Here is a 19,690-nt window from a genome sequence, read left to right on the forward strand (position 1 = left end):
TCAAATAACCAACAGGTGTCGACTATACAACTTGATTTGCATAAATTATTTAAGATGTTTCAATGGCTCTTATCTAAATCTTTAAACAAATACTATATAATGTTATTAAATCGTTATTCTCTTTTTATAGTGTTTTTTTATTTTTAATACTAATATAGAAAATCTACCTACACAAATAAAAATGATAGTTATTTATATTATATTTTAAATACTAAATAAAATAATGTTGTCTTGGTTTTAAAATAATATTTATTGTTTCGAGTCTGGTCTATTTTCATTTTCTTTGATACAAATCTAAAAATTTAAAGAGATCCTATATCTCCAGTTTTAAAATTTTATATAGTACTACCTATTCATAGATTATTTAGTTGAATTTTGAATTAGTTTTAAGACATATTAAATCGTGTATAGCTCCATATACTAAAAACTTGTTATTAACCTGTAGATACTTTAAAACCTACCCTAACTTAGCAATTTATTTCGATTAACATTTTAAATTTTATAAATCAAAATTGTTCTTTACGTTACGGATACTTCTAATATTATATATGCTGTTATTTTTTAGATTTATACTCAATTAATGTTTTTGAGATCTAATGAAAGTAAACATATATTTTATTCATTATCTAATTGTTTTTTTGGCTATAGTGTTAAAGCAAAATACTTTGTATTGTATCGAAGTAATCAACGATCTGTTTAATATATTTTTATTTTTTATTATATATAAATTTTTTTTGAATTGAATTGAATTGTCAATTGTGTGTATGTTGTTAGTTTATATTATAAAAATCATAAAATATTACCATTTTTCATTTTGCCGAACGAACTTACTATATGTTAACTGTAAAGCAATACACGTTACATGTAATGATAGTATTTTGTTATTAATCATATAACGAAAGCTATTCTTGGTATCTAAATATGTTTACATTTGAATAACTCTTAAATCAATCTCTGATTTATTAATAATAAAAAAAAATGTGACATTTCTGTAGAATTTAAATGTATTAATTTAATTTTATAATGCTCTACAGTAATTTATTATTTTACGATCAACAGTTTTTTTTTTTCTTTTTCACTAAACAATTTTAATTTTATAAACTTTTGGTTGTCATTATAAACTAACATAATAGTCCACATAATATACTCGTATCCCTGATTGTATGGTATGAAAATCCTTATATATTGTGGATCGTATTCGAAATTAAATTCAAATAGTTTCCTAAATTGTTGTGTGATCCCCTTTACAACTGTGCGTGTTGTGTCCCATGTGTTAAAAGCATATTATGGGTTTTCATTAAAAGGTCTTGGTCGTGTGTAAACGGCGGACGGTCCCCGTATAAAGTAAAATTCGGCGACATCGACAGGTGTATACGAAGCAACGGATAGTCGGGGAGTAGATGTTTTATGGGCCCCAGGCGAGTCATTCCATGGCGACGCCCTTGGAAAAACGTCTATCCCCCAGAAACCGACAGGCTCGTCTTACGAGAGATCTGCCGACCGTTCATTAATTCTTAATTAAGTACCACAATACGGACGAGGAAAAAAGTAGTTTTGGCTATAAAAGGGAGAACGGGGAGAACCAAATTTGTTCTTCGCACAGTTACCAGCTATACTGCCGCTGACGGTCTGGCAATAATGGCGTCGGGAATTCAATTTAAACTAATATTGTTTTACTTATCAAGAATTATTACTTTTTTTTTTTATCATTGAAATTTTTAATCATTATTGTGTAAGACAAGAGTGGAATAAGTTAAATGAATGTATAAATGTATATTGATTTTTATATTTTTTTTTTTTTTCGTTTCAGGGACGAAGACTGCAGAAGGTGCCTGGTGATCACGGAAAAACACCAGAACGTGATACAGTACAAAGAAAGTGAGTTTTAGTATAAAATATTTTTCTCTTTAAAATTAATTTGTCATAAAATCGATTTATTTTTTAACTAAATTATTTAAGTTGTTCAACAATAGTAGAGCAGAGACAGAGCAAAAAAAAAACTCATTTAACCGACAAACAATTAGTTTTCAGTTTAACTTTTTAATTAACATTTTTGTCCTTCCCGCAGTATACGCATGCTTCCCCTCTATCATTTATAAGCCTATTCATGTTTTTTTAAGTATGCAAAATAATTACATGTTTGAAATCTATAATGTTTTGATTGATTTTTTTGTTTTAATCTCATTTGATTTACTTTCAGAAAAATTAAATAAATCTTTTTATTTGAACATATATATATAACCAATATATATATATTAGAAAATATTCGATTCACAGTTAACAAGTATTACAATTTAATAAAGTACTTGTCATATTATCATGATTTATGTAACTAAGAATTAGTTTTATGAATAATTATAAGCTTTGTATATTCTTTATGTATTTTCCCTCAAAATTTATACATGGCCAAATTGTTTCATAATTCTATAAGTCTTTTACAACTATAAATAATAAAATATTATGTATCTATTTGTTAAATTAAAATTTAACTTAAAATAAAAACTTACAACTAGGTAATATGAATTGTTCAAATCTGAATAAAAATGAACTGGTTTTGCCAAAATTTAATTCGTATTTGTCATTTTTTTTTAACAAATTCTACAAAATAGATTTTAGTTACATATACAAAGTTATTTAAAATAAATAAATCTATGATTATTGTGCCTAGTTCTCTGAATCACTTGATCTTCCGTCATGTGATTTTGTATTTTAGGGATACTATTTAAGATACTTTTTACATAAAACTATTATCATCACCAAAAGATAAGAGCTAAAAATTAGCGTAGTCGATACGACGGATTTGTATGGAATGAATTAAAGTTCTAACTGTTGTTTGTGTGACCAATAAAATCCACATAGAAAATTGATTGGTTAAATTACATATATTGTAATTATTATTCTTTCATTTAATATATCATATATTTATATGTTAGTCTAAACTTAAAAACTAAAAAAAAATAAAAGTTTTTGAAATGTGATAAATCATTTTGAATATCCCTTTAGAGTTCACATAAAAAGTATATTTAATCAAATAGTTCGATGTATAAACTAACTTACAATAAATAAAGAAACAATAAAGTGTATAGTCACTAATGTATACACATATTTTAATTTTATTATAAATAAAATATTGCAATTAAATTTCTCGTAACTATTTATATAAATTTGATATTAGTGTTTAGTTCATATGATGCAATTATAATCTATAGAAAATATACATAAAATTAAACATTGAGTTTATTATTTTAGTAATAGGTACTTAAAACGTCCATAAAAATAATAGGTAATACAAATTTTTTTATTTAATAAAATTGTAATATTATAATATTAGATTTTAATATAAATCCATATCCATATATTAGGTAATTTATGAAAGATAATTTTTTTATAGTATTTTATTTCACAGTTGTGTATAATATTTTAACCATAACTTATATATTTATATAATTGATATTTTACTGATTTATTTAGTAAAAAGAAAAAATATTTTTTTCCTTAAGTATGTATATATAAGTATTGTTCACAAAATAAGTGGCCAAAAGTACATAAAGTTTAATGTAGGTTCAGAAGAGAAAATATATATGTATTTTTATCTGAAAACGTGATCGGTTTTTCCTAACATTCTTACGGACATCTGAAAATTCGCGTGAAACCAGAAAATCTCTTAAAACCCTAAATTCCCTGAAGTACCTCGTAAAAAAATCGACGTATTTTGTAAACCTTGGACAACGTATGATATTACACGTTTGAAACGAAAAATATTGACTAAAATTCGTATATATAAACACATTATTTTGTTTGCGGTTCATGCATATTGCATATCTCGTCCTTTCTGTTTTTTTTACCGCTTTATTTTTCTACTTGAACCATTATTCTAAATTATTGTTTTATGGTTGAGAGTTTAATAGCCTGGCAGTAGTAATACGTTTATAGTGAAATAGTTTTATTTAACAACGGAGTTGGAAGGGCTGTTAAATAAAATCACCTCAAACCCAATACCTATCATCCGTGTCACATTTTTAAATTAAATTCATGTGTTTAAAATCTGATAGAAAAATCCTGTGTTGACTTAATACACGTATATAAGCATACATGTTGGGTGCACCTTTCAGCAGCATAGAAATTGCAGAGTTTGGCTGTTAAATCGGCTTAGGGCCCCCTAGGGCCTTACTTACACGTCTCTCCGCCTCATCTCGCTGCCAAGTCTTACCCCGTATTTAATAGCTTCTACACAACAATCCTCAAGACTCCATTAACTAATAGCCTATCCCACTGGACCACCGCCACAGTTGCCCGTGGCAACATGACAATAACAATGCTCATTCTATATATGTGTTCCAATCTAACAAAAAATAAAACTTATTGACGAAAAATGTATTTCACATTTCTTTATCAGTCACCTGTACTGTAGTATAATATATTCAAAAACGAAAAAGAACAAAAAAATTCCCCGTATACACATTCATTTTTTACTGAGAATCTGTCTTAATAAGAAATGACACTGTTAAATAGGAGTTTTTACTTGAATACATTATAATGAATAGCCAAGTATAATACAAAAATTGCGCATGTGTATAAGTATTTTTCTTTCTTTCTTTCTTTTTTTCTTTTCTTTTTTTTTTTTTTTTTTTGTTAAATTCTCTGTGATTTTTAACATTCTAATACTGTCCTAAATTCAGAATATAGTTGAAAATATTTTTTTTTTTCTAACCGTGTGCGTAAAATATTTATTGCTTATGGACTTAAATCAATTAGTACATAATACGATAATAATCTACAAAGAATTGAACAGATTTCGTTGTAATATTTAATAAAAATATTTAACTATCTAGTTGTTTGTATTTGTCAATACTCTAAACATCTGTTCCGTTCATTTTCTCATAATAAATAACTATTACACATCTTGTCTTCTTGTATATATACTACCATAAACAAAGTTCCTTTCCGATAAAACTTTTAACATCTGCAAATCTAAAGTTAGCAATCTTAAAGTTGGAAAATTTGCAATGTACTACATAGATTTCTCTGAAGTTAATCACTATACAAGCTGGTTGAACTTTAGGTAAAAACTACCACTTTATAAGTTTACCTACTCATACATATTACTACGTTTAGAAATTAAAGTTTTAGATTTAATGAAACTAAAATGTTTTACTGGAGATTGACTTCAACAAACAAATTCGTTGTAATAAAATATAATATTTTAAATTCTGTTTCGTAAAATGATGAGTATTTAACTGATAAAACAAGACTAACTTCAAACTCATGAACCTCAATATTACGTTTTATTTAAAATTTTAAACTACAAACTATATTTTATTAATTTGCGTGTAATTCTACATGGCTACATAATTTTTACTATAGTTTTTTTATTCCAAAAATAAAATCATTGAAATTTATATGAAATTATGTATTTAAATTATTTTTATTTTAGTTATTTTGTTTTTCTTAATTTATCAATATTTTTCGTCGGTATTTCAAACTTTTAAATACATTATTATGTGTAGAAATACAATAACTTTCGATTTTCAAAATATTTATATATATTACTTATTTATACCATAATATATGTAGATATTTTTTAGTATAATAATTAAATATTAATAATACAATAAATTTACTTAAGGAAATGTTTTTAGAAAAATCAATTCAACCTTCTGCATAACTTACTGTAAAATCATTAATTACTATAAAAGAAATTTAAATTATCATATGGTAATTACTTAGTAATATAGGCTGACACACCATTTCGTTCAGAATCATTCTTCGTGTGCAATGATTAATTTTTGATTTCGATTTTAATGAATCATGCATAATATTACAGAAGTTACTCAATAAGTTAACTCAGTGGCAATGTATGCTTAACATTATGCTACTGTACAGCTGAAAAATTACCTACCTTCTTTTTCTTTTTTCTTTTTTTAGATTAGTTTTACCTGAAGAATAATACATAAATGTATTAACATAAGTTTATAACAATAAAGATAGTCATTGTCTTAAATTATGCAATACAATAATTATAGTTGTTATTTCACACAGATGACCGATACCGGATAATTCAGAATCAATCTGATTGTGTTTATTTATTCTATACAATATATGTTATATTAAAATATTACATCTATATTATACTATTACATTATTCCATTATTTAAATTTAATTATATTATCATAGTTGATTTTACCACTGCTAAAATAGGGTATTTGTGAATTTGATATATCTGGTAATATGCAATTATTTCAACAAAATATTTTTATTTTATTTCTGAGTTTCAATTACATGCTATCAACTACAAAAAAGTTGCACTGATATTAAAAAGTATCATAATTCTTGTTTTATTGAATATTTTCAACTGAAACATATTATAAATGCAGTAAAAACAAAAATGATTTTTCGATTAAACTTGTGTACAAATTTCTGTATTCATTTGTTTATAATTATGAATTATGACGTGATTTTTATTAAATTGACGTGTACATTGATAGCAAAATACGGTCAGTTTAATACGGCATTGATGGTCATGGTTTATATTATATATTATCATCAGAAGGTATTCTTCTGTCAGATAGACCTATGATAAACAATAATGACAACCCGTCCCACTACACCGCCGAATAGTGATTGTGTTTGAACTTAGGCATTTTTTGAATAAATTTAGCATTGTTTGCACTTGACACATATGAATATTCATGAACTCTTACCGACCTTTACATTTTATAATCAACGGCGCCTAAATAATTTTGAAAACTATCTACTCAGCTATATCAAATGCATGATGATTATTATACATATTATATAATATTATGTCATACTATTCGTCCTGACATATTAGTCTGTCGTCCTGCATAATAAAGTCACCGCATCCATTTAGCTGTATTATTTTAAACTCAGTTACTCTCCTTCGAGCTATTGAAGTATATTTTCAATTTGAATAAAATTGAGCTTATTATTTTTAATAATAAATGTATGGAATCATGTATATTAAGACAATGCCGTTAGGTTTTGTACAGGTAAATAGTATATAAATTATAAATATAAGAATTATAATCATATTATTATTATATATTTTTTTCGAAAAATATTTTTTATTTCTGCTGCAGGTAGTGCAGTTTTTATTTTATATGCATATAAATAGTTTAATGCTACCAACTACATACGTATAGGTTGAAAGTAAATAAACAACATATATGACTTCCATCTAACCTATGAATTTTTAATTTTATTATTTCAGTAAAGAATTCTGTAAGTTCTTTCTCCGTATTTTTACGTCTCAGGAGACGTTTTCATCTAAAAACTTCCTCTCTACCTTCCGGTCGTTAATGGAAAATCCGCCCAAGCATAAGGAATAGTAATTACCGTATAATAGCCATAAAGGGGAAAAAAGTAGCGTCCACTTGTGAATTATTTATATATATATAAATCTTTTTTTCGCTAACTCCTATGGTTTTTTTTTATTATTATTATTATTATTATTATTACTCGATAATGCGTATGTCTATCTACATCATTCAGCCATATTATTTAATATTTTTTTGTTTTTTTATGTTTTGTTATTATTTTAATAATACCATACTTGAGAATGAAAATTGTAACGATTGTCATTATATTCAAGTGAAATATAATATGAAAAATACACCTGATTATCTCCATCGTTTTTGAGTATAATATATAGATAATATCGTGTTTCTATTTTATCAAGTACTGCGAGCAAATGAATTAATGTGAAAAAAAAAAGTTTTCAAAATATGATTGGAAATAGAATAAAATTAACCTAACATAATGACCTTTGCGAACATATAAACGTTCTTATAATGATGTACAATTATTAATACTTTAATGGCTTATCGGTGTTATTGGTAATGGCTAATCTACGATGAATGATATGTATAATGTAATATTAAATATATAATAACTACAGAACGATCAGGTGACTAATAAAGCCCGCCGTTCGAAACACATCTATCAAATATAGTCATGGCATGTACCATTGCGATTGAGTTGTTTTTATGATAACTGTGAATTTAAATAATATAACTAATAATTATAAATGGAATCAAAGGGTGTGCACAGGATGTAGCGCTTAACGTATGATAAAATTAAAAATACATAGATCATTTCGTACCAATTAGATGGCACTGTCAAATAGAATTCTAATGTTTACCTTAAAAACAATACGAAAAAAGCACACGCTAAATAAATAATTTTAAATAATAAAAAAAAAAAAAAAAACATTGTTAAAAAATCGGAAAGTGTTCATGTTCATTGCTAATGGATGATTGTAATGCGACACTGGTTTTCTTCTGTCTATCCATTTATTTCACTCATCCGGAAAACATTTCGCGTGAAATTCAATTGTACAACGACAATCCAATATACTTAAAGTAAAACCATTGCCTGTAACGTTAATCTCTTCAGGTTTTTATTAGGTATTTCAGCTAATGAAACTATTTATTTCTACGTCGTCTGTATTATTTACTATTATACAGCTAAACGACGGTACACACATTATAATGGTTATACATATTATAATACATAGATATAGTGTACGAACTTTAAAGACTCTCAATTAATATTTTTCTTATTATTTATAAATTTAAAATTACGAGTGTAATTAGATATATACGATGTATATTTTTGTTGTCATATTTTTTGTTTTATTTATTAACGCATTTTTGCGTTTTGACATCTTTTTTTTTTTTTGTAATATGTATACATCTATAAGTAAAAAAAAGTAATTTACTACCTTTTTCATTTTATTTTTAAGTTTCTCCAAAAATGAAAAATGAAAATATAACTATGGGTACATTCTTAGTATATTTTTATCGTTAGAAATGTTCTATTTGTATATGCTATAATAATATTATTCATATTCAACTAGTTTATACATTTTACCAAACCAATATTTCATACATTTTACATAGGTAAAGTCAATAAAAAAAAAATTAACAAAATATAATTGTTCGCTCAAATTCATAAAAATAATGATTTATTTATGGTTTATAAATTATAATACTCTTATTATGATATTGAAAATTTTGAGATACATTTTAAAGTCTCACCCATAAACAAAATGTCGCGTTTTGTACTTGACAATATTACTCAAAATATTTTATGTACATGTTGTTATTGTAATATATCCAAAATAATAAATATTTATTTATTTATCCATGCGAATCGTTTTATAAAAATTTATTGATTACAAATCTTAACAATACCTATTTAAATAATTTTTAAACCGTTTTTCTTAAATAATTAATAACACAACATATTACTTATTGTTTTCTTATCAATATATGTAAATCATATTATTTTTATTTTAAATTTCAACTGTAATTATAATCATTGGTTAATACAGTGAAACTTGTATAATATGGAAACAATTGAGGCCAGATATTTTTTTCCATTTTAGACAAGTTTCCATTTAATAGAAGTAAAAAAATAAAAAATTAAAAATGTATTACTTGTTTTTATATTTACATATTATATACCAAAAGACTGTCTTCTAAAATTCGTTTAATGTTTTTTTTTTTTTTTTTTGTTAAGTAACCTGCTTTTTCTTTTCTACTAATTTTATTAAATTGAGAATTGATTCCACAAGTTTATTTGTATTAAACTGTACTTACCATTTATCACATAGTCGGTCAATAAATAGAAGAAAACGTGTCAAATGGCAGCTACGAGATAACGGAGCTTTACATTTTCTGTCATATTTTTATTTTATATTCATAAAAAACGCTGTAGATGTTTATGTAAGATGATATATTTATTGTACTTTAAAACATTTTTTTTTATCTTTGTGAATACATTTTTCTAATTTTCTTAAACAGTTTTCAGAAAGAAAAAAAACTTGTATAAAATATAAGTTTAAGAATCTGTGGAATTTTGACTTAAAGCGACTTACAATTACTACGACGGTCACCAAACTTTTACGCTTTACTTGAGTGATGTTTAATGTAACACGCATGGTTTTCTTCTATACATCCATCGTTCTACCCAGGCAAAGTTGTCTGAAGTGTGTTTACTCTCTCTCTCACTCTCCCGATAAATTTTTACGTCTGTTTGGTTGGTTATGTGAAGCGGTCGAAAACTTTTTTCTCTTGGCCTCATCCGTAGAGCCTTTCGAAACATCACACCCCCTAGGGTCCGCGTTGTCAATTCGTGTCATGTGTGTGGCAAATTTCATTTTCAGTAAGAAAGAAAAAAAACTCCCTCTCACCCCATTTCACCACGGAACTCCCCAATACTCGCTCAACCCCTACCCTAATTGTGTTCCAATAATCACTGAAATTCAGAAAGCGCCTCGGAGTTTTCGTATGCTCACAAAGCGCACCTTATACACACACACACACACAATATAATTTATATATATATTTATATAATAAATATATAATGCATGTATATACATATTTTCATATACCGCTGTATACGCATGCACAATAACAATAATCAGAAGATTTTCGTGGTTATTATTATTATTAGGTACCTAATATTATTTCCGGCCATCGTGACCAGCATTGAAATATAGCTATTAAATTATATACCTATCCAGTAAAATTTTATAAATGTGTGTGTGTGTGTGTGTGTGTAACACATTGTGACCACCGACAATACATTCAACCGACATAGATTATTATAAGATATAGCAAATAACATATTTCTTGAGAAATATTATATTATCAGAAATGATCATATAGGGTTAAAACTTGTATCCAGGTTTGATAGTGGAGAGACCCACTATAATCAATTATATGGGTTTCGGTCAATAAAAGTTTGACTGTTTTTTTTTTTTTTTATCAATTCATACTTAATATACTTGTATGTTTAGAAAACTATTAGATATAATTGATATAAACATTAATTTTACAAATAGCATTTTTTTTTTTTTAATATTGTTATTGTTATTTTGTAGGTATAATTCTTATTTCATAATAAATTTGACGAGTTGTTTTATAAAATGCTTTGACATTAACAACAGATCCCCCAATACGAGTATATTATAGTCTATAAATTCATTGAAAATATTTCGCAACTTAAAATACCTTTGTTAGAATGCCTTTAAATAGAAAAATTTATGTATGAACATAACACTTACAAAAATATATACTTTATTATTACTATGCACTTAAATTTTATAATTCGTTTATGTAGATATAATATATTTTAGAAATATACAAATGTACGCGTCAATTGTTTCGCGACACGATCGGCCGAATATCAATCCCCGTGATACCCACATATCTACGCAATGTACGGATCCTCCTCACATATGGGCGTATGTACAGCCATGTAGGAACTGAAACCCTGTCGTTGCGTGTTAATAATTTAGCTCGTATGCGCGCGTACTATACACAACAGGGAAATGAATACGAAACGGACTGATCCCGGAATCGCGTTTCCACCCAACATTGAGCACACACACACCGTATAATGATATTGGTTCCGTGTTCCGAGACGTTTAACGGAAGTGCTTCGGGTCGCCCGACTCGCAATATTGCATTACGATCGATATATGAGGTCCCCCGCGTATATGTGTACAACTGTCCCCATATTTTATCTGCTATACCCGCCTCTTGTCCGGATAAAACGACCTTTTTTTTCTATTTCGATTAATAGTGAATGGAAAGCATTACTACTATGTTCCGGTGATACACAAGTATTAACCAGTGGTGTATAATGTAAAATTATTATATAAATTATAGACTGAATAAACACTTAATTAAAAAGCAAGTATATATATATATATATATATAAAGCATATCTAAATAATAAAAATCGGACATAGGTACTAATTCATATGTGTGTGTGTGTGTGTGTGTGTGTGTGTGTGTGTGTGTGTGTGTGTGTGTGTGTGTGTGTACTTATTGTACTTCGTGTGTATGTTAATAATTTTATTATGAAAGAGAAGTACCATGTGACACGTACCTATTGCTACACAAATATATTATTAACACCGTCGTTTATAAGTATGTGCCTATATAATAATAGTGTAAACACTCCAATGCTTGATTTATTATATATACTTTTTTATCGTTATTAAACGTACTCGATTATGAGTATAATTATTAATCTATTAATCCATGGTTACAATTAACAACAAAAACAAGTGTGAGACTTATGAAATATTTTTTTTTCTTATAATATGAATGTCTACCGTGTACATCAGTTTTACATACTATTATTCTTGTTTATTTCGATGATTTATCATGTCTAATCATTTGAAATAATCACCAATCGTGTATCAAAATTTTAGTAAATTGACTTGCAAACAATGTACCTGTACAACTGTATCCATAACATTATCTGTGTTGTGTAAAACCTCAACAGTGTTTTTCTAGCATTTATCTCGATTATAGCGTTACATAAATTCATATCTCTTATCTAGACGCGCAGACCCATATTTTTCAATTTGAGAACGCATGGGTTTGGAGCTAAACATATTATGTATTATATACATGAAAATATGTATTGCATTTCGTTCGATTTAGAAACGCAATAACTATACAAGCGCATAAAGAATTTTTTAATCAATTTGTCTGTTTCCAATACATAGTGTTTCCAAAAGAATTGTGCTCATAAATATTTCCTTTTATGTTTCAGACGCAATATGCGAAAAACGTAGCCTCGACGAGCTGTGCGGAGAGATTACCAGTGACGCTCCACTCTACTCCATGTTTAGGGTAGATGCCACTCCAATCCCGTGCCCGTTTGATGGCTTACAAGCGCCGTTTCATTTCTCGTATAGCCGCGGTGGTTACACCGAATGCAAGTGAGTAAACTTTATAGAACTATGTTTTGTGGTTATCTGGTTATAAGTTCTTGTTAAATACTCCTATTGATCGAATTATTATTATCGATATATTAATTATTACCTGCAGTGCCAACATCAAATAAATCGTGCTCGCCAATAAATAATAGACTTCGCATAGTCATACATTATCCAATCTATTTTATTATATTTAGCACAATTTTTTTTTTTAAATAATTATAAACTATAAAATAAAATAAATTTACTATTGTTAATATGAATTGAACTCTAATTTATTTCACCAATAATAATATTATCAAAGTAAATAATTATGTTCTTATAATGTATTAATAATCTCTTATGGTATTATTAGACGTGTAACTAAATAAAATATTTTAAACATAATCTTTGACTGTAGTATGTAGATGTCATATTAAAATAGTTAAACCATTATAAAATATTGAAAAAATAGCATAATTACTGAAATTAAACACTTGTTGAAACACTAAAAATCATCGTATGTTGTAGGTCGCCGGTTTCAAAAGCTGATTCGTGTACGTCAGATTCAAGGTTGATGCTTAAGTTTCAAGCTTGCCCAGATGTCCTTAACACCGAGAGCACAGGTAAATAATTTAAGGCATTCCAAACCTTCGTTAGCGCTGTTGTCCCTCGTCCTCTCGCCAATCCTGCTGTACCCATATCACTGACGAAATCCGCGTATGCGTTAGTTCTCCCTTGATACTCTCGCACACACACATATATATATATACTCATCCAATAGTAGTTCAAATCGATGCTGACAGGCCATGTGACAGATTTATTGAAACAAACCGTCAACTAAACCGCGTTTCGCCGCCTTGTCGGTCGAGTTTATAACATGTGTCAAACATAAAAGCCCCGCAGACCGGGGCGGTGTTTTTTGATTGACATCCGTGACAGTTAACAATGCCGGAGAAAAGCATTATGGCTTTCGTAACGATTCGATAAGGTCAGTTTTTTTTTCCACCCGAGCGTTTATTGTTCAGCCGGGTAATAATAAATTAAAATTTTTAAAACCAGCTCTTATGAAAAATGAATAGATAGAAACTGTTGTGTATGTATACTATATACAAATATATATATATATATATTAATGAATCGACGTTAATAATATTGTCTGCATTGCACATAAAGTAGTGAAGACTATACAATTGTATGTGTACAGAGTGTGTAACGCAAGGATTTGACAGTTGAACGTTGTGATAGCGTTTATAATTGTCACTTCGATACACACTGTATACGAATGAAAAAAAAAACATTGAATAGAAATCCCCTAGTAACTTGAATGCATAAGGTCTATAGTTCGTTCTTAAGTATTGTCTCACACATTTTATAAACGTTTCGATATTTTAATATGAAAGGCGCGCCTATATTTAATCGTTTGATGTTTTACACGGATTGAGAGTAAAATACATTTATAAAAATGTCTGGAATTCTTATGTGTAACAAAAAAGAAAAAAAACAAGTTACACGTAGTGTAAAAGTTATATGATTATACGTCACTTGTTTGTTTGTTTTTGTATATTGTGTACCACTCAATAATGACTAAATAAAATCAATTAACTATAATTATATTTACGTACATAGGATTTACGTTAATGTTTAAAGTGTATTACTCATGTTCTGTGTATACTCATTTAAACGAAGTATAAAGTATGACTTTTTAATTGTTCACAAATCACGTGAAAAATAAAATGTTATGACCATTTGCATTTAATTAGCATGTAAAAAATTCGCAAGTTAATCTATATTGCTATGTATTATAACTGCAAAAATGCGGTACTTCAACAAGAAAAAGGAATATCTGTTATTATTTATGATCACTATACTACTATGTATAATTACAGCTTAATATTTGCATTATTAAAATGTAATACCTACCTACCATCTTATGTTTGTTATAAAAGGGATTCGATTATTATTTATTTATTTATAATAAACCATCTAAGTGTCTTAGAATATTAAATTGATATTAAATATTTGTACTCTCCTGAACTATAGCTACTTCTCACGATCACAAAACCTTTATTTTATAGATCAAACGAGATTTCTCTCAAAATAATATTTTGTTTACTGAGCTGTACTAAAATTAATATTAAAGTTAAACAGAAAAGTTCTTTTAGTTGCAAAATAATGAAGTTATTCAAATAATAATATCATGCTTATTTTTGGTTTGAAATTATAATAATAAAAGCCTGACGAAAATATAATATCCAAACTTAACAATCTTCGTGATTCATAATTGTAACAGTTATTTTTTGTAGCTAAATTATTACTCTTATTTTTATATTGCTTTTGCTTTATTAATATATTTTTACATTAGCTATTTGAGGTTGATAGTATATAAAAAGCCAGTATAGGTAAGAGAATTTATGACCCCAGATTTATTTATTGTTATTTTAAAGCATATCTTGTTATATGTTACCAAATAGATTTAACCGATTTCGGTACGTTTTCTCGACCAGTAATCGTCGTTACACTAAAAAGTTTCAATGAAATATTCTCGACGTGTTCAATCGAGCTAGACAGATTTTCGACCAATGTGTCGGTATAGAACGTGTAAAATTTATCAAGTTGTATTTGTTTTTTGGAATCCAGTCATATATACCTCCACCAGTCCTCCTTCCATGCGTAATCCATCATCGTCGGTAATCCGTTTAAGGGAAAAACTTTTATTACTTAGCTCCCCTCGTCCCTGGCCACATTTTTAAGCCCTTCTTCCCCCACCCAGATGCCCCTTGTTATTTCATATTTGAGTGTACGTGTGTTATTTGTTATTATTTTTACCGTCCTATGTAATGATTTCCGTCCTGAAATTCCACATAAAACGAGGGATTTGTTATTTTTATGTTCACTCCGTGATTATATATCGTTTCGTCTTGGTAGTGGCGCACGCTAAATCCCACATGTGCGTGGGCGGCGCTCACGTTGATCGATCGTATTATGTTTGTTTGTTTCTGTTGCTGTTTACACAATCAAACCATTTTGCTGCGTGGCACTCACAACCTAATGCTGATTGTAAATTAACAAAGATAACAAATAGTTCTACTTGTTGCTTTTTAATCAGTCGTCAAAAGATCCTTTTCCCACTAACTAACGTTATCTATATAATGTTTATACTTTTTTTTTCTATAATCACAATTGGGGGAAGGTACTGTGTTTAGCATGACTTTTCTCCCGATCGCATCATTTATTGTGGCGTACTTGAATTCACTTAAACTATGATTATTTGTTTTCTAAAATGTGAATTTTTAGATGTTTTGAAAAGTGTACTGTATAATAGTAGATAACACACTCAATTAATTTAACCCTAAATATTAGTAAACGATATAATATGTGAATTTTTTTTTTTTTTTTTAATGTATACAACGATATTATGACGGTAATAAAAGTATATTTAATTTTATTTAAAATACCTTTTAGAAGTATTTTTAATTGTCCTAACCTAACTTCTATAAAAGAAAGAGAAAGATTAAAAAAAAAAAAAAAAACGTAATTTTTTACCGGTTATTCTCACCATAAATTTATTTTTATTATAGTTTATTGGTTTGACAATACTGCAGTAGTTTTTATATTATTATTATTTTTATTACTATAAAATCTTTCATAATTTACATGACATGGATATTTACATTAAATTATCTCATTTAATGTAAGTCTTTTCAAACGAATATGATAGATATTGGCTGAGGTGGGAGTGTCGAAGATAATAGTCTACTAACTCTTTATTATTATTATCCAAGGTTGTATCACAAGTAGATAATAAAGCACCCTGGGCATCAGTCATTGTCGACAATAATACATGTCAAGCCCTCAACCACGTCGGCTAACTTCATATATTATTCAAGTGAACCACAAAAACGAACTTAAACAAAAGTTTAAAATGTATATCTATTGTCTTATGTTTATATATAATATATATATATATATAATTTTTTTTCATTATTTTGGTAAACTAAGGGTTTTGTTATCTCGTCAAAATTCCGTAAATTCGTGCCTTGAATATTACACCAAAATATTTAGGAAAATCTAAAAATATTGACTCAACCTAGCTAAACTCAAAACCTTAAATATGTCAAAAATGTTTTCTATTTTTTTTAATGGATTTATTCACTAGATTATGTAGATCATATCTTCTTACTTTACACTTTACAAAAATAATTAATAAAATTTGTAAAGGTTATGTTAAAAAGAATTATTGTTAATATACGGATATCATTAATAAAACCTATCTTAATTCGAAGCCTAAATGCGTATTTTTTAATTCATCATAAATATACAGCGATTATTATATAAACATTAAATAGTTTTAACTCTTGACCATAACTTATAATTTATTCTATGAACAATAATTACTGATGTATAATATCTTTAAATCAAATTCGTTTAATAAGTTTTATTTCAATTAGTTTTTGCCAAATACCCAAAGATTTAATTATTTGCAAACTTAATTTTTAATGAGTTTTGGGTTTTATTTTTATCTTTAATATATCGTCAAAGAGACTGTCGTATAGATTTTCTTTAACTATACCCAAAAATTAGATTATACTTTTTTATCATTCTATCACTATAAATATATATAATTATTTTATATTCTCGAAAGTAAAATCTCGTTTGGAAAGTTTTTAAGTTTTATTTTTATTCAACCTTTAAGCTGCTTTTAATTTTATCCGATTTACTTCTCACACAGACATTAACTAATAGTTAATTACAATACAAATTGTATTTAAATCTCTTAAGATTTATTATAATATATTAAATTTTTATAATTTTTGTTACATGAGTTTCTTACAAATTATACGAATAAGAATAAAATAACCTGCACGATTAATCAACGTTATATTTTTTTGTAAACAGACCACGTTTTCTTCCAAACCATTTGAATTAGATAACCCATATCGAACAAACTGTCTTTCTTCCATATTGTCCAAAGAAAATAATTAGTTTATTAAAAAATAGAACATCTTGACGATACTGTTCATCATTAACCTTAAGTGTAGGTACCCAAATTTAAAGTAGTTTTATTAAACATAATATACGTTTATAAAAAATTAAATCAAATTAAACATTATTGAACAATTGCATTTATTATTGTAAATAAATATTGATTATCTTTCAAAATATGTTTAATTTTAACTAGCTTCTATAATGTGTTTTTTATAATATTTATTACTTGAATTATTTGAATTTTATCTATTGTTATATTATGTACCTATAAAAAATATAAACTAAAATAATTAAGAACACCCAAAGCATTTTGATATTAAATTATAAAAATTATAAAATTATATCCATATATTTAAAATGAAAAATTCAAATTATAACAAAACATAAACCTATTTAAATACAAAATTTTAACAGTTTTCCATTAGAAAAAGTGTTTGTTGTTGGTAATAAATTTACTTAAGTACACACAATTCACGTAAATACGGCTTGCACAGAACCGCCACTCTAAAATGTACTTATACCACTTTATTACAAGTATTTTTACTTTTGTAACCACTTTAAATAATTATTTTAATAATAATAAAAACAAAAATATACATAATTAATATTAATATAAATGCCAATAAAAGTAATAGTTTGTAATTAATATTGCGATCGTTTTAACTTATAGATCAATATGTGTAGTTGAATATTAGTATTTTATTTATAGGCACTTTATTTTTATTTTTATGTTAGATAATGTATTGTTCTTGAATTTGATTGGTAACTATATAAACGATTATTGGTATTAAATTAAAAATTAGAAAAACATTTGTACGATGGAAGTATAATCATAATATCTAATCAAAATGATAAGTCCAGTTTCCAATGAAACAAATGGGTGTCAGTACTTATCCCGACGCATAAATCAACGAGTCTTAAAAAAAAAACCTCCCGCAAATTTCAGCGTCACACTCCAATTCCAGTAATGATTTTAATTTTTTTATTTATTTTTTTTTTTTTTTTTTTGAAATACTAGTGAACCCTCACCTTAGTTACGGGGACAATAACTCAGTTCAACAATCATGTGTGTATATAAATATACTATATATCGGTGGTTCTTAGTTAGCGACGATGAAAAAAGATTTTTTATTCATTAATGATATACCTACATGGTGATAATAATTTAGTGTGATTTCACGACCGATAATATAATTATAAGCATTCGGCAATTGAGTACTTATAAAACTACGCGTAGTGATGATAGTTAAACATTTGCTTAAGAGATGCGTAGTATGATTCGAGTCGAGTCACCACTGGTCTACTATTGTACTGATCGAGAAGTATTACGCAGTTGTGCGCCCGTACGATATTTTATATTGTATAATTATAATGATGTTGATAATAATAAAATGTTGTAACGCGTGCGATTGAGCGCAAGTGCACCCGGGGCCGGGACGGCGGCCGATCTGTCCGGACCACAATTACGCGACCTAGACGTGGCCCGCGGGTAAGTACCTCTCCGTGTATGGGGCACGGCATTACACCAATATAACGCAGATATATGGTTGGAGGCTGGGAAATATCGTAACCGCTAACGGACCCGACGGCAGATAACTGCCATTATTCGACCGCGAACAAAGGAATCCTTTCGCGCGACGCACAGACGATTTCCTCTCCCGTCCGCTCAGCCGACATCCGGCCCCGGGAGGCACTCCCTCTCTCGCACACCGCACCTGTAATGCCGCCGATTGTGCGCGTGTGCCCGTAAGCGCATTTCGTTTTTACTCTGTTTGTGTTGTGTGTATCTATCTTTCCTCGGCCGTCTGCCGCCGCGAGAGTCAAACGCACGCGACGGTAGTTTTTAATCCTCTTACGTGTTGTTAATATTAATAAACTTAATAACTATTTCCCGGGCGGGATGAACTTTTTCTCCAAGACGAAGGAGACAGCGACGTTTAATGAATTTCCAAAGTGTA

General features: G+C 27.7%; 1 protein-coding gene across 1 annotated transcript in view; it reads left to right on the forward strand.

Moving 5' to 3' along the window:
- LOC112597226 overlaps nt 1-19,690 on the forward strand; it is a 127,823-nt gene that overhangs the window by 66,549 nt on the left and 41,584 nt on the right. Inside the window, exons 4-6 of the mRNA XM_025343190.1 lie at nt 1,811-1,878; nt 12,599-12,767; nt 13,275-13,369. Of these exons, the coding sequence (XP_025198975.1) occupies nt 1,811-1,878; nt 12,599-12,767; nt 13,275-13,369 (332 nt within the window). The remainder of the gene's footprint in view (nt 1-1,810; nt 1,879-12,598; nt 12,768-13,274; nt 13,370-19,690) is intronic.

The sequence above is a fragment of the Melanaphis sacchari genome, unplaced genomic scaffold, assembly GCF_002803265.2.
Source record: "Melanaphis sacchari strain LSU unplaced genomic scaffold, SCAv2.0 Contig395_pilon_pilon, whole genome shotgun sequence".
Classification (NCBI taxonomy): Eukaryota; Metazoa; Arthropoda; class Insecta; order Hemiptera; family Aphididae; genus Melanaphis; species Melanaphis sacchari.